Genomic DNA, 25,587 nt, shown 5'->3' on the forward strand with positions numbered 1-25,587 from the left:
CCAGTGATGGTGTGGGTGATTTTTAGTTTGCTTTTCCCATCTCAGGTCAGTTGAAAGGTTTAGTGCGCCTTTGGTTCTTCTCTAAGGTAATCAACTTTATACCTTTCGCTGTGGATACAGTAATAACACAAGGAAATAGAATAACTTGTTTCCTAATAATAAGTCATAAGGAAAGGACTCTAGGCCCTTTAAGCTCTGCTTTTCCACTTGTTTTCTGGTTCTATTAGGATTGTTTAAAATATTGTTTAAATGTCTGGAGTTAGTACACCTGTTTGCCTTTGAATTCTGTTGGCAGTACTTTTATGAGGACCTCTGAGATGATTTCTTGATTCTTCAGGGCTTTCGCCCTGTTTTGGACCAATCTTTGAATCCAGGTTACCCAAGGTTTATAATCTTAGATATAAACTGAATTCACTGTGTTTGAAAATTAAGTTTGAACTGTTCATGGAGTCAGGTAATCTAGAGTCCTGACTTTCTCTGCAGCCTTCTCTGCGGTTCCTCGAGAGCACTGTCTTAATGCACCAGGAGTTATTTATTTACACGCCGCATACAAGCTGTCTACCCGCCTGTCTGCAGCATTCTTCATCTCAGGCTTTTCTGAGTTTGCTGAAATTCCTCTTAAATTTAGTATTTTCACAGCCTCTCGTAGCTGCATTCTCATCACTCTAGACTGACACACTTGAGGGCAGCAACCAAGTGTTGAGCACAGAGCGTGTCATGTGATTGATGCAATTAAATGTTAAATAAGTGACTTCTTTGAATCGCAGTCATTTGTAGCTTGGTAATTTGGGTTTGGAATGAGGTTTGTTTGTTTTTTTTTTTTTCCTGAGGGAAAGACTGGCTGAGTAAATCCCTGTTCAGGGACATACATTTATTTATTTATTTATCTATTTATTACTAATCGGAAGAATAAATTCTTCTACAACTCTGGTAATTCAGAGCCTTCATTTCCAGGTCACTTATGCCTGCTTCCTCCTTGTTCTTTATCAAGCAGCATTTTTCACTGTACCTTGACTTTAGTCTAAAACATTTCTTTAGTAGTAGGTTTTTGCACTTTCAAAGTCATTTGGGGGAGCTGCTGTTTAAACAATATTAAATTGTAATAATTTTGGAAGTCTTTTGTCTGTGCATGATTTGCTTACTGATTTCACTTATTAAAATAGAAAAAGTGTCAATGAAATGTAGTTTGCTTCATGATAAATGACTTTTTTCCACATCTTATAGTAATGCCTCAGTGTGAAGCAGGTGTGTTCCCGGATCTCATCTGTATCTATCTATAAATATTGAATATTTAGTTCTTTATTTTAAAGGAGAAGCTATTGTCCATGATAAGGATAGTAACTTTTTTGATGATGTAAATCATCTGGGACTTAAGTGATGGGAACTTTGCCCATTGTCTTCTCTCTTCTTACCCGTCCCCCGTTTTCAACTATCAGTCTGAAACTCCATATGTTGATCTGCTATTTACCCAAGAATTAGAGATCTATTTTGAATGAATTTGTTTCTGCTAAAGGAATCACTTTTCCATTTAGTTGAAGTGTTTAAAGATCACTTCTGTCTGAAAGGATGACAACAGCTCATAGCCTCACAAAAGCTTGTGTTGTCAACATGATATAGCTTGGAAGAGTATTAAATATACAAAGTCTTGGTTGTTACCCGTAGTGATTTTCTGCAACAATTTTTATGTAAAAAGAAGAAACTCGCTTTGTGTTCCATGCATTGGAGCTTTGTGCTGTGTGGACATTGCTCCTGGTCACTGGGAGCGCTGCCTATGATGGCATTTTTCTGTCGTAGTCGGCGAGGCTCTGGCCTGGGCAAAAGAGGAGCAGCTGAAGCTCGTCGACAGGAGAAGATGGCCGACCCTGAAGGCAACCAGGAGACGGTGAACTCTTCAGCTGCACGGACAGACGAGACTCCCCAGGGAGCAGCAGGTAGGTTGGTACTTCTTAGGCCTAAAATGTGTTTGTGTATCTTCCATATTTATTTGGAGATAAATTACTTTTTAGGTATACCAAGTATAATGGAAGAGAGGAGACAGCTACATCTTAAGATGTTAATAACCATCAAACTTGTTTTATTTCATTTTATAGATTTGGTTTTTGACTAGTTGTATTGTTTTTTGTTGTATCATTTTTTTCCCCCCAAATCCAGATTTGTACTAAGTTCAAAGGGCTTTTAAGAAGCAGAAACCCCCTTTCTGTTTAAGCTTATTAAATATTGATCAACACATATAGTAGTTGCCTGCTGATTTGCTTGAAAAAATTAAATTCATAATAAAAAAGTATGGATATAGTTTAAATTGCTTCATACATGTGCAGATTTTAATTTAGAGTGTTACAGTCTGTAAAAAATAAGTATTCGGTTTGAACCTAGCAGCTTTAAGAATAATATTATTCCTATTTTTTTATTCCTATTTTTATGGGTTTTTTATTCTTGATATCTTAGCACAGCAAAAATTAAGTCACCCCACCCCAAGTATGTATCCATTACCAATACATAAAGCAGGCTAAGACTTCAGTAGTTGATTGTGACTAACAAGTTTAAGAAGTAGTTTGTTATAAGCATTTGTCACTAATATTAAAACAGATGCAAAAATATTAGAATTCAGCATTATGAACATATGGTTATAAGTCCCTTAAATCTAGATAATTGTATAGCTTTAGGTGTAGGCATATATATTCTTTCTTTTGAATGAATTAAATTCTTTCATGTATTTTTATTTAATATCAGAATATGTGCCAGTTTTCTTTATTGCCTACAGTCAATCATATGTACTGGTTTGGCAGGAAGGTTCTGGTTTTCCCACTACTGTCCATGTTTTTTGCCTTTTGTCTCGGCTTTCTGTCCAGCTTAACATCTTTACCAACCAGTCTTTCCTGGTTTTATATGATAAACTACATGGTGAACTTAACAGCATCTCATCTGGTAGTGCCTTTTTCCTAGAATAGTTTTTCTGAAGGGTTAAGTGGTAGAGTTTTGGAAAAATAAAGTGCATCGCACGTGCAGCTCATTGAAGCTCTACATAACACAGCTGATGCTTCAAGTCTGAATATGGAAGTGGAGCAATTCCTGTGTGGATGACTCTTCGAGAGAGAGCTGCTGAGTATGTTGTTAAAGTGGACTCATTATGATAATTATAATAGCTAACATTTACACAGGGTATACCCCATTGCATACACACTTTTAAGCATTTTACATGTATTCTCATTTAATGTTTGGAACAACCTGCTGAGGTGTGAGCACTGTTATTCTCATTTATAAATGAGGAAAATTGAAATGCACAATCATTAAGCTTGCTAGGGTTACAGGCCCAGATGTGTGACTCTTGAAGTGCACAGTTGAAACAACAGCTGTGTTGTTCTGCTTCCCTATGGTTACTAGTTGGTTTAATTCATATGAGTATAGTTGGAGGCCAGAATGAGGGGGCAGTGTGTGAAATTGTGTTCCCTGGTATATTCACCTAAGAGGATGAAGACTTTAAGGGGTTAGATTCATAAGATTGCCCCCCTTGAAGGCCTGCCTCCATATTTGAAATCACAGTGTAATCTTAGTATTGTCCAAGTTTATGTCAAAGATACACGTGGCCTGTTCACTGATAGTGGAAAGCACTAACTTGATTACATTTTGGAGGCTGCATTGAATACTGTAGGGCTTTCTTTGCCAGTTCACTCAGGTAGTTCTAGAGGAAGAGGCAAACTTCTTACATGCTCTGTATTAAATTCTACAGTGTAATGTGCTTTAGTTTTTCAGTATATAAAACTGGAATTTAAAAAATGTAACGCTCTTTTAAGCTAGTGTTGAATATTAATTGATGGTGTTAGTTTAGAGCATCTTTTAGCATGCACCTGTATAATGTGTAATTATATTCCGAACAACCGTTCTTTTGACCTTGCTCAAAAGTTTTCATGACACTAAGACTGTATTCTTGTTGCCTCCTGTACTTGGATATCTGGTAAACCCTTAGCCATTCCTGTCAAGTAAAAGTGAATTCTGTCAGCTTTAACTGTATATTGGAAACTGCCTTACATGGTACTGTGATGATATGTGGAGACTTGATGGGCAAGATACCAATTTAAAAGAATAGGTTGACATCTCTTAAAATCTGAAATTGGATTTTTTTTTTCTGCTTGATAATCTTGTTTTTATTAATGCATTGTGTTTGGGGATGGATTTTGTGTGTGTTGTCCAACATTTGATGTGTTCATTGAAGAGTTGTGTCACTGACTGCTAGGAATGGAATACATTTCTTTACCTGCATGACTACAAACAGCCACTCATAGGCTGAGCTAGTTTGGTTTATTAATTTTGTAAAACTTACAAAAAGGGAGCTACAGTAGGCCAGTGCTTTTAATATTTGCTTTCAAAGGTACGGCTAGCTCAGCTGGTAAAGAATCTGCCTGTAATGCAGGAGACCCTGGTTCTATTCCTGGGTTGGAAAGAACCCCAGGAGAAAAGGGATAGGCTACCCACACCAGTATTCTTGGGCTTCCCTGGGGGCTCAGGTGGTAAAAAATCCACCTGCAAAGTGGGTGACTTGGGTTTGATCCCTGGGTTGGAAAGATTCCCTGGAGGTGGGCATGGCAATCTGCTCCAGTATTCTTGCCTGGAGAATCCTCATGGTCAGAGGAACCTGGCAGACTCTAGTCCATGGGGTTGCAAAGAGTTGGACACGACTGAGTGACTAAGCACAGCACATCATCAAAGGTATGGCAGCTCGAAAGAATCTTTTGCTTCGGGTTCAGTGATTTGTATCCAAATAGGCACTCATCTCAATTAAAAATGAGAATATCCATGCTCCTTCTTGTAGAGAACCTGTGGCTCCATGAAGGTTGGGACCTCACTATAATAATCTTAACAGCTCTTTTAACTCTGTGCTTTTACAAGTTTTATGTCTTGGTTAAGGTCTTTGTAGCGGGGCAGTTTGAGGTATTTGTTATTCATTATGTAAATTCTTAGAATACTCTTAAGAAGTAACTTAAAGATAAACCTTAAACCTGTAGAATGGTTTAAAGTAAAACCAGTAGGCCCTCTTTTAAAACCCTCTAGCATTACCTTAAGTGAACCTTTCCGTTTGTTTCTTTAAAAATGTGGTTCCAGAGTTTTTGAGGGGAGGAGAATACATAAGAGCAATTTTGTTTGTCACAAGTTTGTATTTGATTTCCACAGTTTGTAAGAGTTTCAAGGCAAGTTTAAGAGCCACTTTGCTAAGTTTAGTAATAATTGGGACCCAATAGCAGAGTTGGTTAACATGGTTTCTGTATAATGTGAAAGAGCCAGTGTACATAAATTAAAAATTAGTACTGAAGAATACATTGAAGGCTCTGACAGTGTATATTTAATAAGAGTACAGCTTGTAAAGTCGTACTTCCTGGGTTCAGATCTCATATCCGTTGTTAGTTGTCTGATCTTGAGCAAGTACACACAAAGCCTAGGTTTCCTCTTGTACATGACAGCGCTTGTAATACCTCTTTGTTTGGTTGAGAGGAAACATATGGACACATTCTCCATGGAGTTAGCATTTAATTAGTACCTTTAAGCAGCATTACAAAGTAGTCATGGTTATTTCCTTTTGTTTTGTTTTGTTTCTTGTTTTCAACAAGTATGAAGTTTACTAAATTCTGATACTCTTTAATATAACCATTTCTTCTTAGCCTGTAACTCTGAACCAGGGGTTTGTCAGCATTTTCTGTAAAGGGCCAGATAATTGATGTTTTAAGCTTTAAATAAGCTCTGTTGGAACCACTCTGTGGTTGTAGCACAAAAATAGCCATAGTTTATAGGTAAATGAATGAGTTTGGGTATATTTTAACAAAATTTTATGTACATAGTGATGTGCTAGACTGGATTTGGCCTGTGGACCACAATGTGCTGACTCCTGTTCCAAACCATACTTTTTTTTTTTTTTTAACAAGTTAAAAAAAAATTCTAAGTATCCGTGAAATGATAGGATACTTAAATGAGGAGTGAAAAAAAGTGTTATGAAAACATGGAGTCGGTGGCTGGTATATTAGCATCTCTTTGTTCAGAAAAATCTGTTACATTCACATAGGTGATCCATGTGCCTATTTTAATAATGACAAAAGTATTTGTCTTGGCTTGTGTTCTGTCATTAATCTGTCACATGGACATAGGAAAGTATTATGGATGATGTGGTCATTCTACATAGATGAATTGTTTGTACAAAAAATGCTTTGGGACTCAACAGACACTGAGAGGAAGGGGCAGTTAAGCTGCTAGTTTTACAGGAATATATTTTTATCTCTTGGTCAGATTCATAATAGAATCAACCACTGTTTACTTAGACTGAAGTATTGATCAGGTTAGCATTTTGTGTAGTAGAATTCTTCTGAATGTGACTCTTCTTGCCTTTGTTTTGACATATTAGTTGCTTTCTCTTTTGTACTTAAATTTAAATGTTTTGTGGTCTTCTGTTAATGTGTATCTTCAGTGTTTTGTCCTGAAAATAAGAGAGCATAATCTTTGCATACTCTTGAAATGGAAGAAAACATGGTAAATGATTGTATCAAGGCTCTGGTCCAGACTAGACTACACTAGATAGAGCAGACTGAAGAAGGCACACATCCCTGTGGATCGTTCTCTCTGTCTTACATTTATGACTACTTGCCTGTTTATTAAATATCACAGTGGCTTTAGCAGTATTATATTTATGGACTTTTCATAGAGGAGTTCAGAATAAGACTGAATTGAGGAGCAGTTTCAAAGAGAGGTTGGTGTCTCAGACGGTAAAGCATCTGCCTACAATGCAGGAGACCCCGGGTTCCGTCCCTGGGTCGGGAAGATCTGGAGAAGGAAATAGCAACCCACTCCAGTATTCTTCCCTGGAAAATCCAATGGATGAAGAAGCCTGGTAGGCTATAGTCTATGGGGTCGCAAAGAGTTGGACATGACTGAGCGACTTCACTTTCACTTTCAAAGACAGGAGGAAACTGTGAAAATCATATATGAGTGAAATGCAAGGCTTGTATGTTATATTTGTTTCTGTTGTCATCGAGCCATCTTTTTTCCATAAAAGCTACATAAAAAAGTCTAAAAGAACGTTTGCCTTTAATGTATTATTATCTGTGAATCTTTGCTTCTTCTTTTTAAAGATAAACCAGACATAATGAGTTTTAAATATTCTTCTCCTAACCCTCACCTTCTCCACCCTGCCTCTGCCGCCACCCCCACCCCCACCCCCACCCCCAAGCCTCTAGTTCTGTTGCAGGGGCTGTGGGCATGACCACCTCTGGGGAGAGCGAATCTGATGACTCCGAGATGGGACGGTTACAAGGTAGAGACCGTTATCAAGCTTATATGAAACCACAGTCATGGGCTGCCTGTCACTGTGTTCTTTATTGAAATTTGAATAAGCTCGTATAACTATAATGTAGCAGTGCCCACCCATATCTCCAAAAAAAGCTCTTGATTTACTGATTAGATGATTTGGAATTGGAAGATGACCCATTTGTTTCTTCATCTTTACTATTTAAATAGATAAAATCTTCTGTAGTGTATTTTTTATTGTTAATTTTTTTTTTCATTATGGTTACATATGCAGCTAGTAATCTGTTAAGGATGATACTGAAGAGGGGTCACTTCATATATTGTTCTCTGGTACCTAATAACAGTGCATCTGATAGGATGCTTTTTTGCTGTATTCTTTTGTATTCTTGATCAGCTGTTTCAAAATGAATGTAGAGTGTATGCATAAATTCTAGGCATTATAATGTTGTAAGTGCTTTTTAAAAAGCAGCTTCATATTATGTATACGTTGTTTACAAGTGCATGGGTATGTATTTTTATTGTCTTCAGTTATTTATCCAGTCAGTCCCCAATGTGAGACTTACAAGAAACATTAATGAATGAGTTTCAGATTGTCTTTTTGACTGAAACTCTCATGAACAGTTTTTCTCACTTTTGGGGACTGGTAAAAATGATTTTTCCTATGTTTTTAGAGAATCTTATGATCATATCTGATTAGGAAATAATAGAGTAAAAACAGAGCAAATGTGCTTAACATATAACTTCTTCAAAATAAATGTTTACTTTAGGTTTTTCTTGGACTATTTACATGGTCCCTGTTGGCACTAATGTTTAATATATCCATAAAACTTTTAAGACGTCCTGGAGTTGACACATATGGGTGTTGTAACTTATAGTAATTGCATTAGTATATACAAGTGTGGTTTTGAAAAGTTGCATGTAGCTTCTCTCTCTCTTTTTTTAAATATTATTTTTATTTTAATTGGAGGCTAATTACTTTACAATATTGTAGTGGTTTTTACCATACATTGGCATGAATCAGCCATGGGTGTACATGTGTTCCCTGTCCTGACCCCCGCTCCCACCTCCCTCCCCATCCCATCCCTCATCCCAGTGCACCAGCCCTGAGCACCCTGTCTCATGCATCAAACCTGGACTGGCGATCTGTTTCACATATGATAATATATCATGCAGCTTCTCTTAAAGTTTAAAATTGAAAGTAGAATTGTTTAAATGAATTATGTGATGAATCAGTTGTTGGAAGCTTCTAGATGAGGTAAGCTGTATTAACAACTCAACTGTTCCTCCTGCTCTGCTTTTTTCCTTAGCTCTGTTAGAGGCCAGGGGTCTTCCCCCTCACCTGTTTGGTCCTCTTGGTCCTCGGATGTCACAGCTTTTCCATAGGACAATTGGAAGCGGAGCTAGTAAGTGAATACTTTTAAATTTGTCCTCTCCTCAAAACTCTTATTAGTTGACTGCTGTTCTTAAACTGTTTATCTATTCATGTAGGAGAGTTTTCACATAGGAACTTTTCATGAACTTTAACCTATTTTAAAAAATAGAGCTTGTGCATATTCTTACCTTAAATAATAGCAACTCTTCAAGATTTTCTTCTATCATTTGATGTTTGATTACTAAATTGGAGCCACTGGAAAACCATCCAGAGTTAACAGCAAAACTTTTTTTTGAGCTGTAGAGGATTAAAGACTCTCAGGTGATTACTTTGGTTATTATAACATCTGATTGCATGATTTGCATAGATTCATGTCTTGAGTTTTTTATTGTATAATAAATTTTAACCCAATAGGCAGTTGATTATACAATGAGCCCAAATGGAAAGATTTCTCACAGAATTACCAATAACTAGACTCTCTTAATCAAATTAATGTAACCCAGAAATCTTACCATTTATGGTAGACATAAGAGTGACTCTTTAAGTCTAAGTTTGTAACTAAGAGTATGATTTTGCATAATTACAAATTCCATTAAATTCCGTTTGGTATAGAATACTACCTTTAGCTTCCTTAAGCAGTAAAAAATTTACATTTAAGCATTTTTAAAAATTGAAGTATAATTGATTTATAGTATTGTAATAATTTCTGATGTACAGCAAATTGACTCAGTTATACATACATTCTTTTTTGCATACAAACATACGTTCTTTTTTACTTATCTATAATGTTTCCATAGAGTCAGTAGGCTATTTGTAGACCTCAGTCTTAATTTCAAAACTTCTAAAGTGTACCGAAGCTTATTAGCACTGAACTTAAAAATATGTATTCATACAATTTTCAATCAAATATTCTTTTAAAAAAAAAATGCAGTGTGTGTGTGTATATGTGCTCGTGTACGTGTGCTTGAGTCTTTTTTTCATTATGTATATATGTTACTGAAGCATAGTTGACTTATGTTTCTGGTGCATAGCAAGATGATTCAGTTATACATATACACATTTATGTTCAGATTATTTTCTGTTGGTTACTACAAGATAGTGACTGTAGTGAGCTTTCCTGGTGGCTCAGACAGTAAAGAAATCCGCTTGCAATGCGAGAGACCTGGGTTCGATCCCTGGTCTGGGCAGATCCCCTGAAGGAGGGCATGGCAACCCACTCCAGTATTCTTGCCTGGAGAATCCCCATGGACTGAGGAGCCTGGCGGCCTGCAGTCCATGGGGTGGCAAAGAATCAGACACAGCTGAGCGACTAAGTATACACACACACAGTGTATACTATAAATCTTTGATTGTTGCATATCTCATTGGCTCTTAATATGAATAGAAGGCTAGATTTCTAATGTACTTGCATCTTAACTTGACCTTATGAAAAAACTTGAACTTTTTGACTAACCAAATACTTGAGGATTTTAAGAAGCAATTGGTATTGTTTTTATTTTATTTTGCTGCCCTGTTACTCATCCCTTAAATAACTCTCTCCTGCAGAGTTCTTAAGGACCCTGGAATATTGATTTTTTTATTCAGTGTCATTTATTAGGCACTGGGATTGTTCTGAGTCATGAATAGGATGATAACAGAGTTGTTTCCCACATGGCAACTTCCCTGTTAGAATGTGACCCTCGCAGTAAGCAAGACAATCATTACATAGTAAAATTTCAGGTAGTGTCATTACAGTGAAGGAAAACAAAGCAGAGAATAGAAGGAGATTGCTGGTGTTGTGATAGGCTGGTTAGAGAAACCTTCTCTGAGGTGTGGAGATTTTGTGTAGAATAAAACAAAGTGAGAAAACCAGCTCTGCAGAGGATCTGAAGGAAGAAGGAAGTGCACAGCCAGAGGTGGAAATAAGTCTGGCCTGCTCATTAGACTGCGGGAGGGGCATAGAAAGGTGAAAGGAAAGTGGTAGTAGGTGAAATCTGAGAGGTATAGGTACTTGGCAGGTCATGTTGGACCTTTGCAGGCCACAGCAAATGTGGGGTTTATCCTGAGGACAATCAGGATTTATCTTTATTATGAAAAAGCAAACACATGAAAGTTGAAAGTATTAGTAGTATAATAACTTCCATAAGCCCATCAACAGTTATCAGTCCACACAACCATTGTTTCATTTTTACCCTTAATTGTTCTCCCCATTCCCAAGACTATTTTTATTTTTAACTTTTCTACCTGGATATATATGAATTTCTAACTATAAAAGTAAGGACATTAACATTTTTAGACAGTGTTGTGGTTATATTAAGATCTATACTTTGCCATAAGTACATTTGTGTGTGTGTGTGTATGTGTTTTAAGAGAAATTTGATTTCATTTATCTTGCTACTTCATTTATTTTGGGGGGAATTTTTTTTTTTCCTGGAGAGAAAAATTGTTGCAGAGCTACCTAGGCATATTATCGTTAAACATCAGAACTCCATATTAAGGCTTGACTATTGCACGTGGAATTAATGTAAACTATACACTAGAATCAGAGTAGAAAACGGTTACACACACTGCCTATGACTCAGCTTCAGCAGTGCCTACTTCGTGGCCAATCTGTCTTTAACACTCACCAGCATCTCTCCTCTTGCATTAACTTGAAATGAATCCTAGATATTCTATAATTTTTTCTATAAACATTTCATCATGTAGCTCAAGATAATGCCCCTTAAAAGACACATACACATAGGCACATACATCCAGATTACTATTGTTATATCTGAGAAAGAAACCAATAATTCCTTCTTGATAGATGCCAGTCAGTCAGATTTCCATTGTCTCAAATGGAAAAGCAAAAGTAAATGAATAAATAAAGTAGATTTCTTGTAAACTGGTAGTTGGGTCTAGAGACTTTTTCAGGTTCAAGTTTGATTCTTTATTTTCCTCCTCTGATGGGGAAAGACGCTGCCAAAGTGATACAGTGTTTTCTCATATTTAGGAAGCATACAGAGTCATATCACCTCCTAAGCCATCAAAACTCGGTTCCTAGATAACAGAGATTACAAATGAAAGTATTTCATATCTAGTGATCAGTCTCCATTTATTAGGAGTAAAAGGAGTAATTTTGTTGAAATATATACTGAGTCATGTCCCTACTCTTTGCGGCCCCGTGGACCGTAGCCCGTCAGTCTCCCCTGTCCAAGGACTTCTCCAGGCAAGGCTACTGGAGTAGGTAGCCATTTCCTTTTCCAGAGGATCTTCCTGACTCAGGGATTGAACCCAGGTCTCCCACATTGTGGGCAGATTCTTTACTATCAGAGCCACCTGGGAAGCCCGTAGAAAAAATATCTCTCCCTTCTGTTTGGTTACCCAGGAGAATAGTTGGCATAGGAAAAATATCTCCTACCCTTTATTTACCAGTTTTCCATTCAGAGTGCTGTTGTTATTAAGTATCATTGTCAAGCAGGTTGAAATGTGTTTTAGACATTTCACTGATTTTCATTGATGATTAAATTTTCCACTCTGATCTTTTTGTTGTGATCTCAGTAGTTTTTGAAGCCCTCTTTGCTTTTTGGTGAGTTAAGCTCAACAACTCCAACCATGAACTGAATGCTTGAAATCAGGCACTGCCTCAGAGAGCCCTGGTTTCCTTTATAGGAAATGGTATTTAGATCCCACAGTCTCAGCTGTAGGTGTATTTACTACTGGATTGATCATTGTTATTAGACTTGTTTAATGGACAAACCTAGGAAATGATTATACTTAGTCTTTTAAGATAAAAGCAATGAATTCATACTGATAATGCCAATTCAAATTCAGTCTTCAGGGGTTTTATTTATCTGGTATTTCATACCAAAAGTTTCAGTTCCCAGGAATAGTTATTTATTTGTTAGGGTTTCCCTGGTGGCTCAGATGGTAAACAGTGTGCCTGCCATTTGGAGACCCGCCTTTGGTCCCTGGAGAAGGGAATGGCTACCCACTCCAGTACTCTTGCCTGGAGAATTTCATGGACAGAGGAGCCCAGCAGGCTACAGTCCCTGGGGTCACAGAGAATTGGACACAGCTGAGCGAGTGTCACTTTCATTTATTTATTTACTTTATCCTACAGTACAAAATTCAGCTTTGCACCAAAACTAGTCATATTGAGAAAGTTTTAGTTTTGCAATAGTTCTTTTTTTGTTCTTGGGCTGTATCTCACTTTATGGTCAGCTTTTTGTATTTTAGTGATTTGAAATAATTTTTTTCATGCTGCCAGGTTGGTTTGCCTTCTTTGCTTTATTTTGCTTATAATTTTTAGGTATTGACTTTAAAATGTTATCTGGCTTTTATAATTCATATTATTTATACGGTTCCTGAAGTCAGATCTATAAATTTTTAAAAGTCTTAACATCTTTTACTATCCTTTAGCCTGTTTCCTCCTCCCACACAAATGACCTTTGTGATTTTATGGCTTGTCCTTTTGCTATTTACTTAAGAAAACAAAAACAAATCCATATTGTCTACTTCATACACACTGCTTTTCTTAGATAAGAGTAGTAAACTTTGCTTTGCCTTCCTCTTAACAGTAAATCGTGGTGTTCACTCTTCATAGATGCTGTCCTCATCATGCACTGAGAGAAGGGGGTGGGGAGAGAGGGAGGGGAGGGTCCCCCATGCCTTTTGTGAAGCTGTCATAATGCTGCAGTGTGTGGATGTACAGTTTCTTAGCCTTGCACATTTTCTTAGTCTTGCACATTTGGGTGACTTCCAGTCTTGGTTGTGTTGCAGTGAAATACAGCTTTCCTATTTTTTCCTGTTATCTTTAGGGTAGATTTCGATAAAGGGGATTGTGGTATAAAGGGTATAAATGCATACAACATTTTGGCAGATGTAAATAAATTAGCCTCTTTTGGAGATTATAATGCATATCCTTGGGCTATTATACATCGCCTACTTTATAGTAGTAATGTTATCATATCCCAAACAGTGTAAGCAGCAGTTTAACCTTTTCTCTTGCCATCATTTATGTTGTTGTTTTGTTTTGCTTATACATGTGTTAGAAAGACAGTGGGGCAGTTTTTGTTTTAAAACATCCATCTTCTTTTATTTTTGCCCACATATATGTACCATTTCCAGTACTCTTACTTCTTTCCTGTAGTTCCTTTCTCCTATCTGGATTGTTTCCCTTCGGCCTAAAGAACTTTTCTTAGGTATAAATGCTAGCAGTGATTTCTCTCTGCTTTTGTTTGAGAAATCCTTGTTTTGCCTTAATTTTCAAAAGATCTTTTTCCCAGGTGTAAAAATCTCATGCTAGCCCTTTGTAATGTCGCTTCTGGTTTCCATAGTTTCTGTTTAAAAATCTTACTATAACCCTTTCAAGGCAATTCTTTTCTCCCCTGGCTTCTTTTAAGATTTACTTTGTATTAATTTAAAAAAATTTTAACTATATTAGGCCCATGTGACACTTTCCTTCATTTTCAATTTGCTTGAGTTTCACTGAACCTTTGAATCTGTGAGTTGATAACCTTTCATCAGTTTTGGAAAATTGTTGTGCATTATCTCTTCATATATTTTTCCTATTATCTCATTATCTATTCAAGTGTTCTCCTTCATTTTCTCTGGGAGTATCAGGATTGTACACGTTCAGACTTTGCACTTCATATACTGGGTCTCTCTAGCTCTGTTTTTGTTTTTCCCAGAATTTTTTTTTTTTTCTTATGCCTAGTTTGAAAACTTTCTATTGACCACATTTCAAATTAACTATAATTGTTTTTTCTGTTTTCTTCTTCCATTTTTGGTTAAATTCATCAATGAATTTTAGATTTCAGGTGTGTTTTTCAGTTCTAGGCAGTTATTTGATTTTTAAAAATAGATTCCAGTTCTCTTTGAAATTCATTACATTCTTACCCGTTTTGTCCATCTTTGCTTATACTTGCAATTTGTTTTATTTATTTTGTATTGGAGTATGGCCAATTAGCTATGTTGTGATAGTTTCAGGTGAACACCAAAGCAACTCACCCATTCATATATATATACATATATCCATCGTCTCCTAAACTCCCCTCCTATCCAGGCTGCCACATGACATTAAGGAGGGTTCCCTGCGCTGTATATGTATAGTAGGACTTTTTTGGTTATCCATTTTAAATATAGCAGTGCGTACATGTTGATTCCGGGCTCTTTGACTATCATTTCCTCTATTACTTACATTTGCAATTTATTAATTATAGTTATGGAGCCTTTCCTGGTGGCTCAGACAATAAAGAATCTGCCTGCAATGTGGGAGACCCAGGTTTGATCCCTGGGTTGGGAAGATCCCCTGGAGAAGGGAATGACAACCCACTCCAATATTCTTGCCTCTAGAATTCCATGGACAGAGGAGCCTGGGGTTGCAAAGGGTTGGACATGACTGAGTGTCTAACACAATCATAGTTACAGAATACCCAGCTTATAGTTTCTAGTGGTGTTAGCCTGCTTCTAATGTCTTTTCCCCCCTTTTGATTGTTAGTCACATACTCCTCAGCCTCTTTATACATCTGGTAATTGATTATGTGAACTGAAGAGACCCCAAGTGGTGTTTTCTATTAGTGTTTCCTCTTCTTCAGTGTTAAACATGGTCAGAAGCTGATCACTTTGCTCCAGTCAGGGCTATAGCTTGTTTCATATATGGCTCATTTCACCTCTGGCTTATCCCTGTTTATTGTGAGCCTTCCAGGGGTTTTTATGGGGGGAGGGGATTTTTTTGTTTTCCTAATTTCTTTATTGAATTTTTCCATACCACGCACCTTGTGGGACCTTAGTTTCCCAACTAGGGATTGAACCCACACCCTCGGCATTGAAAGCTCAGTCTTATCCACTGAACCTCCAGGAAATTCTCTCTCCCAGGGTTTTTGCTGTTGAGAACCTTGCAGATCTCCATCCCCTTAGACTTTATATTCATTATGCAGTTTGAAAATATTGCAGATGTCTTGAGGATAGGGGACACTGGCTGTGTGTGGTTGAGTCAGGCCTCCTCCCTCTGTGGGGACTTTGTCCTCTGAGTACCCTGAGACTGCATGAGTTTGCATTGTCTTAGCAGAACCTCTGACTTGATCCATGGTCCTCTTCACAGCCTCAGAACTTAGCAGATGTCCAGTGGGGCCAATTCACACTTGAACACACCAGCCTCCTGTGACTCCCTGAAATGCTAGGACTTCTCTTTCCTCAGTATCAGCAGTTGGTAAACTCTTGCCCATGGGCCACATCAGCCTCCTGCTTGTTTTGATATACCCTATGAACTAAAAATGATTTCTAGATGGCTGGAAAAGTTTTAAAGAAGTAATATTTTGTTACATGAAAATTAAATGAAATTCAAATTTCAGTGTATATAAATAAAAAATTTGGTTGGAACACAGCCATGCTGGGCTTATTGCCTGTGTCTGCTTTCATGCCACAATGCCAGGGTCGAGTAGTGGCAACGGCAACCCTGTGGCCTATAAAGCCCAGAACAAATGTTTGCCTTCTGACCCATAATCTTTGATAGTGGTTTTCATAGTGTGGTTTATGAGTTCCTTGGTCATGCCTGAGATCCTTACATTGAATTCATAAGGTCAAGGCTGATGATAATTAGTAAGGTTTTTCCTTTTCTCTTGTTTGAACTAAAAGTATAAAAGCTGTGGTGGGTGTAAAACTACTGGTACCTTAATAAGAATCAAGGCAGTGACACCAGATGACTGGCAGTCATGTTATTCTGCAATGTCAAGTAGGTACATATCTTTTAAATAATCTTCGTGACGCAGTAGGGTCCTTTTTTTCTTTCTTACACTTCATCTCAGATAACCTTGTATCATAGGTTGAGAGTGGAAGTGAAAGTGACTGTACAGCTCTTTTATTAAGCTTGATATTTAAATGATTTGCAACAAGAACAAAATAGTGCATTTATATTATATACTTAACACTGCATTTTTATTGTTTTCGAAAAATACAGTCTTTTCCACAAAAAATTTGTTTATATTAATATGTAATGAATTAATCAAGTATTTAAAATTTTTTCACTTTTAGTTCCTGACACATTTTATAAATAACAATAGATATAAACCACATACACAAGAGTGCTTTTGGGACTGGGGAGGGATTCTTAATAATTTTGTATAAAATAATCCTTAGAACCAAAATTCACTGATCTGTTTGAGGTTATTTCTCTTCATATAGCAAAGGAAAATAATGGCGTTGACTTTTTGTTGTCACTTTCAGGTTGGGATAAGGTCTTTTTACGACCATTCCAAAAGACCAGTGACATTATTACAGTTTTTTTTTTAATGATTACTTTGATCATGCTGAAATGATCCATATGCTTAGAATTGCCAACCTCAGTGTTTATAAGACATACCATTGCTTGTGTTAATTTTTCCTATTTTTGGTTGTGGTTTTTAGGGTATACTTTGAATGATTTCATTCTTTAAAAACAAATCCAGAAGCAACTAAGGATTCTTTTTGTTTTCATAGTTATTTTCCCTTCATTTTTTTTTTTCTCTCACATTATTTCAACACAAAAGTGATAAGCCTGCCCTAAGTGGAACTGATATTATTTAGTTTGAAAAATTTTAAAGATGCTGCCCCCTGAACTTGAATTTCTCATAGTATATTTCTGGGTGGACTCTTAATTATGATGAAAGGAGTTAGTGATATTCTGCAGTTAAATAATAGAGAAAACAGACTTTATGAGAATTATTGTGCATCCCTTTGAAAGATGTTTGCCCTCCAAGAAGGTTGTTCATGTTTAATTGGGGGAAAAAAAATTGCTGTTCATGTGAACTCTACATTCATTGACAGTTTCCAAACATGTATCATTTTTAAGCATTTCAGTCATAAGTGGATTTTTTCGTTTCAGTAGTAAGTAAAAAAATCCAATACACAAGGAACAATTGGAAAAGGTCCTGAGAATGAAAGGGGTTGAATAACATCAGATTTACATTTGTAAGTTTCAGTGGAGTTAATAGTGGCTCCAAGAAGGAGGGTGTCCAGGAAAATTTGAAACACATTTGTAGACTTTATTTTTTAGTTTATTGATAACTTATTTATTGTGGTAGCTGAGTCAGCATTTTTCAAATGTTTTGAGCATGGAATTAAACCTTAAAAGTAGAAGTTCCCTAACGCACTGTGATAGCATATGCACACGAAGTGAGAGGAGGTGAAAAGGCCCATCTTTTGATGTTTTGGAAAATCATTCTTGGCATTCCCTTTTGTTAGATGCATTATTGTTCTGTTTGTCTTTATTTCCATGCTTTCACTGTTACTTGGATTCCTTTTATTCTGATGGAGGTGTTTAGAGGTATATAACATTTCCTTTGATGCCTGGGCATCATTGTTTACCAGATTTTTATTATGGCAGAAGACTTTTTGCTCACTAGATAATACATATTTTTAAAAGCAGGTAGCTCATCTGATAAAGAATCTGCCTGTAATACAAGAGACCCCGGTTCAATTCCTGGCTTAGGAAGATCCCCTGGAGAAGGGATAGGCTACCTCACTCTAGTATTCTTGGGCTTCCCTGGTGGCTCAGTTGATGAAGAATCTGCCTGCAGTGTGGGAGACCTGGGTTCGATCCCTGGGTTGGAAAGATTTCCTGGAGGAGGGCATGGCAACCCACTCCAGGTTTCTTGCCTGGAGAATCCCCATGCAGAGAAGGACCTGGCGGGCTGCAGTCCACGGGGCTGCAAAGAGTTGGACGCAGCTGAGCAGCTGAGCACACACGTGCTGATGAGTCCATGTTAGTCTTGTGGACATGACTTTTCGTTGCATCTGTTAAAACCAGTCAACACCTCTCATTTAAAAAGATAAAAAGTAAAAGAGTAAAATCCCTCTTTAGTTGGGTTCCAAAGAAGAAAAGTAGCCAGCTGACTGTGTAAAGTCACACTAAACACCTAGTAATAATTTTCTTAAAGGTTTAAAAGTATTGATTTTATTTCTGTGTGCAGGTTCTAAGGCCCAGCAGCTTCTGCAAGGACTACAAGCAAGCGACGAAAGCCAGCAGCTCCAGGCCGTTATTGAGATGTGTCAATTACTGGTCATGGGGAATGAGGAGACGCTGGGAGGGTTTCCTGTCAAGAGTGTGGTTCCAGCTTTGGTAAGAGAATTTTCCCCTCATTTTATCCCACTCATGCCCATAAATGCTGCTCTTATTTTTACTAAAAGCATGATCATTGTCATTAGGAACTTTAGAATATAATAGAACTAAGACATAGTTGAGTGTGACTTATGCTTGTATTTCAGGCCTGTAGAGATTGTGCATGACTTAATGATGAATGACTAAAATTTCTAAACCATCTCTTGATGAATAGTTAACTTATTTTTGATACTTAAATGACCCATGCAGTTTTCAGTTTTAAGTGGTTATCCCCTTTAGGTGGTAACTTGACTTACTATGCCAAAACTCACATGCTTTTTTTTCTTTTAAACTGGTGATTCATGGGACAGTGTTAACAGCTCACTTGTGGGTTGTCTCTGTAGGCAGTCAATACTTCCTGCTTGATAGTTGTGTGCATGTTCATGCAGTCCAGCCAGAAGACCAAATGGATCCTCCAGCTTAAAAAGGGGATTATGTTAAACAAAAATGAGAAACAAAATAACAGTACTCAGCAATAGAAAAACGAATTTTTAAAAGTCTCTTAATGATTTTCAATAGTTATGTTTGATGTTTAGAATTTATTAACATCTTAATCCCTTAAGCTTTTTAATGTGAAAACAGAAAGAGAAATTGCTGTTAGTAAGTGTGTATGCCCTTGAGCATGGTAAGTCTTTTAAGTAGTGACTTGGTAATTTTCACAATGCAAGTTTATAAAGAAATTGGTTATAATTTAAGATTAAAATTAAGTCTGCATAAAATAATGACAAGATTAACATAGACATGAATATATTCATAGATATATTACCTCGCAAGTTAAAATAAATATCATTTAAGTCTTTGTTTGCACATCTGGTAAAGTTGACAAAAATGGAACCAGGATTGGAGTATCAGATTGTCTCATTTGATCATACTATCAAATTACGGAGAGAGCTGAGTAGAGACCAGTCAAGTACAGGATGATACAGTCTTCATTCTGCTTGTTCTCACTGTTGGCTGTCTCTACTCTAGCAGAAAGTAGTGAAGGATAGAGCAGTCTCTCTTCCCATGCAGACTTCCTGCTAACAAGCTGGCTCTCAAGCCTACCAGTACCATCCCACAGGCTTGCATATTAATATTTTTTAACATTTCATGAAAGTGATATTATCCTTTGTACTCTGACATTTGCCTATGTTTATATGCATACTCAAGTTATTGATTTCTTCAACAGCTGTCTTTTATGACCTGAATTAAACTTCCTTGTTTGTTTTTGTTCATTTAAAAGTAAACAGTAATAAAGAACAAGGTTACCATGTAGCAATACTGTCTCTTTTAAACTGCAGCTTTTAGTTAAATAAAGAAACTGTTAAATCTGGGCTGAAACATTAACGCAATCTAGTGTTCTTAATTTGCTGGTTATTGATAAGATTTGAGTACTTAGTGGACCTGCGCTAGTCAGCTCATGCTGTTAGTGAGTTGTCCAGATTTGTCTTTCATAACAGTTGAATATTACAAATATATATCCATCAATCACCATACACTTGTATGACCATAAACAGTCATTTTTGGTGAAGAGTCTTATTTCCAGCAGTTCTCAAATGTGGTCTTCCAAGGTCGTTCCCCCTTAAAGAATTGGATAACTTATTGTTTTATCTGTTAACATAACAAGTCCTTTCCATTTAGAGTAGGTGTGTTTTGTGACTGATTTATAGGTGATTTGAGACAGAGTGCATGCTCATGTGTGTGTGTGTGTTTATGTGGTATATTTAATAGAAATAGTTATCAAGACCTCTGGTATATAGATATAATTACCCAGCATAATTGAGAGCTGAGAAGAATTCACATTAAATGAATATTATGTTAGAATATCTGGTGGCTGTTATTATAATCATATACTTAATTGGTACTTTACAGCTTAAATTTGACACATTTAAACTTTTCCATTGAACTGCAATGATTGCTTCCCCAAGTAGGAAGTTTCTTTGGTAGCTTTTACTGCTTAAAGAAGATGGAGTGTGTATCTAGTAGTTTTGCTTGCCCTCTTAAAAAACACAGTTGAAAACTGCTTAAGGTCTTTTCCACAAGAAAAACTAAAATCACTTCAGATGTTTGGACTAATTCATGTGTTTGTGAAATAATTATATTGAGTTTTAATCTGTACCTAATTCGTTTTTCATGTGATCAATATTGGGTTCACATTCTATACTGCTGTGTATTTTACAGCTGAATTAAGTGGTGCTTAGTTCAACTTTTAGAGAAGCTGATTTATAAGAGTTTAAGCTATGATATTGAATCTGTACTGATAGTTGTTAATTTAACAAATTCTGTGGGCTTCTGGTCCATTTATTTGTGTACGAAGTACTTGCTGACAGAGAAGTCCTCGGTGATGTTTTCATGGGCTTCTGAAATGGTAAATAGTGGTACCTGGAGGGTTGGTTGTAAGCAATGTGAATGCTTTGTTTTTGACCCGAATCATAAGGTGATGATTATCCCATGTCAGTGCTTTAGTATACGAGTCATGCCATCCCAAGCGTAAGCATTTCTTATGTATGCTTGCTAGGTTTTAACTTGAGGTCATTTTTTTATGGTAAAGTTTGTGAGTCATACTCTTCTATTTCAGTTGAAATAGAAGAAATACTTCTAGGACTTTTAAGAGTATAGCTTCTAATACTTTGTTAAATCTTTTAAACAGATAACATTGCTGCAGATGGAGCATAATTTTGATATTGTAAGTATGTGCTATGTTTTAAAAGAATCACTCCAAACTTATATTTTTGGTTTTTATTGAGTGAACATGGCTTCTTTTCTAGATGAACCATGCCTGTCGAGCCTTAACGTACATGATGGAAGCACTTCCTCGATCATCGGCTGTGGTAGTAGATGCAATTCCTGTCTTTTTAGAAAAGGTAATCCTACTTTTGCCCAACTATTGGAAAGCCAGCATAGATAGGGGCATCAGTGAGACCTCCTGACTACTGAATTCTAAAGTTGTGTATCAGATTGTAAGGCCACATTAAAAGACATATTTTAGCATCCATTATCTAACTAAAGTATATTTTTTAGCCAAGATTCCAGAAAAATGTTTCATGTTTAGCAGAGCCGTGGTTTAAAGCTGATGCTAATAAAGCATTTGTTAAAACACCCCAGTGTTAAAATTTTTAATAATGGCAGTTATTGCACTAGTGTAAAATCTTTCAGAAAAGAACTTAAAGCACTTGATTAAAAATGATTTCATTGTTTCTAGAAAACATCCCAGTGAGGTTGATAGCTATTTATACCCTCATTTTACAGCTGAGGAGACTGAGCCAGACAAAATGCCTTGCTCAAGGTCATAAAGTGAGGCAGTGGAGAAAGGAAATTTTTTCATATGGTCTGTGGTAGGTTGTTTTTGGTCTGTTTTAAGGACCTTTTTCTTTTTAATGCACAATAAAATTTGCATTATCTGAAAACCTTGAAATATGCTAAAAACTGTAAAACTTTATTTTTAAAATTTGTTCCATAATCAACCCATTGATTTTAAATCTGAAGATTTAAAGTTATATAATTGAATTTAGTGTATCCTTTATGTAAAACATATTTTTCAACATCTTATAAAGTGGTTGGAAGGAAGCTATATTGCCAATATGTTATAGCTTACATGCATAAGTCACTGGTTTCCTGTGGTGGGTTTCAGTTTAGAGGCAGTATTTATTGTTCAGTTGCTAAGTCATGTCTGACTCTTTGCGACCCCATAAACTGTAGTCTTCCAGGCTCCTCTGTCCATGAGATTCCCCAGGCAGGAATACTGGAGTGGATTGCCATTTCCTTCTCCAGGAATCTTCCCTATCTAGGGATCCTACCTGTCATCTCTTGCATTGGCAGGCAGATTCTTTACCACTGTGCCACCAGGGAAGCATAGAGGCAGTATAGATTGATGAAAATTAGAGAAGATATTTATTCACATAGAAGATGAGTAGCAAGTAGAGCACTTGAATGATAACCTTGTTCTTTATTTACATGTTCCCAGCTGCAAGTTATTCAGTGTATTGATGTGGCCGAGCAGGCCTTGACAGCCTTGGAGATGTTATCACGTAGACACAGTAAAGCCATTCTCCAGGCGGTAAGTGTTGTTACCAGAGGACTGTTTCCTTTAATATTGAATTTTAGATCCACATTTGTATTAGCTCCTAGATCGCAACCTTTGTAAGGTTCCCATGCTGTTTCCAAGGTGATATGCTAGACTTTTTTCTTTTTTTCATAATTGCTGAGTATTTCTTCGCCTTTAACAGTTTTTCTATATTTTAGGGTGGTTTGGCAGACTGCTTGCTGTATCTAGAGTTCTTCAGCATAAATGCCCAAAGAAATGCACTAGCAATTGCAGCCAATTGCTGCCAGAGTATCACGCCGGATGAATTTCATTTTGTGGCGGATTCCCTCCCATTGCTTACCCAAAGGCTAACCCACCAGGTAAAATACAAACCTATCTTATGCGGCATAAAACATTTTTATTAAATTTTTTTTAAATGCCTATTTCACCTGGAGTCTTAAATCTTTCAACTAGGTATGTAAATTGGAAATACTCTAATCTTTGTCTTTTCCTGTTAACTAGTCATGGACCATATTAGGTTATTTTATGAAATTTCAGTGGATTTACCCAAATGACAAGATATCAACTATTTTGACTTTAGGGGTGAATTTATTATTTCAGCAGACCCTTGAGTGTTTCCTATGTAATACAATGAGAATTTCCTTTTGTAAAGATCACCCTTTCCTGAAAGCTGTAGGGTTAGGCAGACAGGACCAGAGAGGGTGTGGATTAAGATCAGAAAAAAGATGAGACTATGTATGTTCCACATAAAAATGAAATAAGAAAATGTAGATTGCCGTTGTCTGGGACTGGCAAAGAACAGGAGCATTTGTAGAGGAGAAGGCATCAGTGGGTCTGGTGTGTGATATGATAAGTAGAGCTCATGTAGCCTCTGTTGCAGGACAGATGAGTCAAGTTTCAAGGTTGTAGAGAAATGGAATTTTCTTGTAATGTTTTAAAGTGTTGTTATTGCTAAAGAGATTTTAAGAGATCTGGCTTTTAAGATCTGACGGAGAAAGCATTGGCACCCCACTCCAGTACTCTTGCCTGGAAAATCCCATGGATGGAGGGGCCTGGTAGACTGCAGTCCATGGGGTCGCTAAGAGTGGGACATGACTGCGTGACTTCACTTTCACTTTTCACTTTCATGCACTGGAGAAGGAAATGGCAATCCGCTCCAGTGTTCTTGCCTAGAGAATTCCAGGGACGGGGGATCCTGGTGGGCTGCCATCTCTGGGGTTGCACAGAGTTGGCCATGACTGATGCGACTTAGCAGTAGGAGCAGCAAGCTTTTAAGTCATCTTTACAAAATACACTTAAAAGCATCTCAGAGAAAATTAGATACATAAAACATACAGGCATACCTCAGAGATACTGTGGATTTGGTTCCGACCACTGTAATAAAGCAAAAGATCACAATAAAGGGCATCACAAGAATTTTTTGGTTTCCTGGTATAGGTGAAAGTTGTGTTTACACTGTAGTGTAGTCTGTTTAACAAAGTGAGCTTGTGTCTTTAAAAAAAATGGTATGTACATTCATTAATTAAGAAATACTTCATTGTTTAAAAAACACAGTAACCACTGCATTTGATTCTTCAGTGGGTAGCAGTCTTTTTGGTGGTGGTGCTGCTGCTGCTAAGTCGCATCAGTCATGTCCAACTCTGCGACCCCACAGACGGCAGTCCTGGGATTCTTCAGGCAAGAACACTGGAGTGGGTTGCCATTTCCTTCTCCAATGCTTGAAAGTGAAAATTGAAAGTGAAGTCGCTCAGTCATATCCAACTCTTAGTGACCCCATGGACTGCAGCCTACCAGGCTCCTCCGTCCATGGGATTTTTCCAGGCAAGAATACTGGAGTGGGTTGCCATTGCCTTCTCCCTTTTGGTGGTGGAGAGGGTTTACAGTATTGCGAGAATTACCAAAATGTGGTACAGGGACAGGAAGTGAGTAAATGCTGTTGGACAAATGGTGTTGACAGACTTGCTTGGTGCAGAGTTTCTGCAGACCTTCAATTTGTAAGAAATGCAGTATCTGCAAATTGCACTAAAGTACAATAAAATGAGGTATGCCTGTATTAAATAAGAGGTTTACATGAGATGGGTAAAATTACATTGATTATTGAATCATTGGGGCATGTTGCTTCTAAGATGATTAAGACACAAATAGTGCCATCCATTTTTTATGTATTTTAAAAAACTTAGCAGGCGGGATAGCTTTACAATGAGGGGCTAGAAATGTTTTCTAGTTAGTTGTGATCTCAGCATCTTATTTTGAAAGTCAGAGAAGTTAAATTGTGGACATCCTTTCTAGACTTAAGTAGTGATAGCGAAGGTGTAGGGCTTTTATAATACCAGATAACTCATTTTACACAAGCAAGTCTAGTTTCTGCATCTGAAGTCAGTTTATCAATTAAAAAAGTTATCACCAACTCAATGGACATGAGTTTGAATAAACTCCAGGAGTCGGTGATGGACAGGGAGGCCTGGCACACTGCAGTCCATGGGGTTGCAAAGAGTTGGACATGACTGAGCAACTGAACTAAACTGAACTGAATGAATCCAAATACTCATACCATTAAATTGTTCTTTCTGCTATTCCAGAGGGAATATTCCAAATGTTTTCTCAATGAGACCACTCATATAGTATTTTTAGATTGTTTTTACAGTGAATATAGCAAGTCTACACCAAGTTTTTCTTAATCAGTAAACCTCTGGCTCACACATACTTCACTGTTTACAACTTTTTAGTGTATGCATGTTTTAAATGTTTCTAGTTGTAAGGCTGTTTAAAATGATAGGATGTTTATTTTTATTATAGTTTTTGTTTAGGTAT

At 37.0% G+C, this 25,587-nt stretch overlaps 1 protein-coding gene across 15 annotated transcripts in view; it reads left to right on the forward strand.

The window, feature by feature from the left end:
• The window catches only part of TRIP12 (thyroid hormone receptor interactor 12), a 149,143-nt gene that overhangs the window by 76,405 nt on the left and 47,151 nt on the right, over positions 1–25,587 (forward strand). For all 15 annotated transcript variants that reach the window (XM_065930382.1, XM_065930384.1, XM_065930390.1 and 12 more), the window contains 8 exons: positions 1,795–1,931; positions 7,208–7,291; positions 8,592–8,687; positions 18,565–18,713; positions 21,382–21,417; positions 21,500–21,595; positions 22,696–22,788; positions 22,974–23,135. In XM_065930382.1, the coding sequence (XP_065786454.1) occupies positions 1,795–1,931; positions 7,208–7,291; positions 8,592–8,687; positions 18,565–18,713; positions 21,382–21,417; positions 21,500–21,595; positions 22,696–22,788; positions 22,974–23,135 (853 nt within the window). The remainder of the gene's footprint in view (positions 1–1,794; positions 1,932–7,207; positions 7,292–8,591; positions 8,688–18,564; positions 18,714–21,381; positions 21,418–21,499; positions 21,596–22,695; positions 22,789–22,973; positions 23,136–25,587) is intronic.

Source organism: Muntiacus reevesi, chromosome 3 (assembly GCF_963930625.1).
Source record: "Muntiacus reevesi chromosome 3, mMunRee1.1, whole genome shotgun sequence".
In the NCBI taxonomy this organism is placed as follows: Eukaryota; Metazoa; Chordata; class Mammalia; order Artiodactyla; family Cervidae; genus Muntiacus; species Muntiacus reevesi.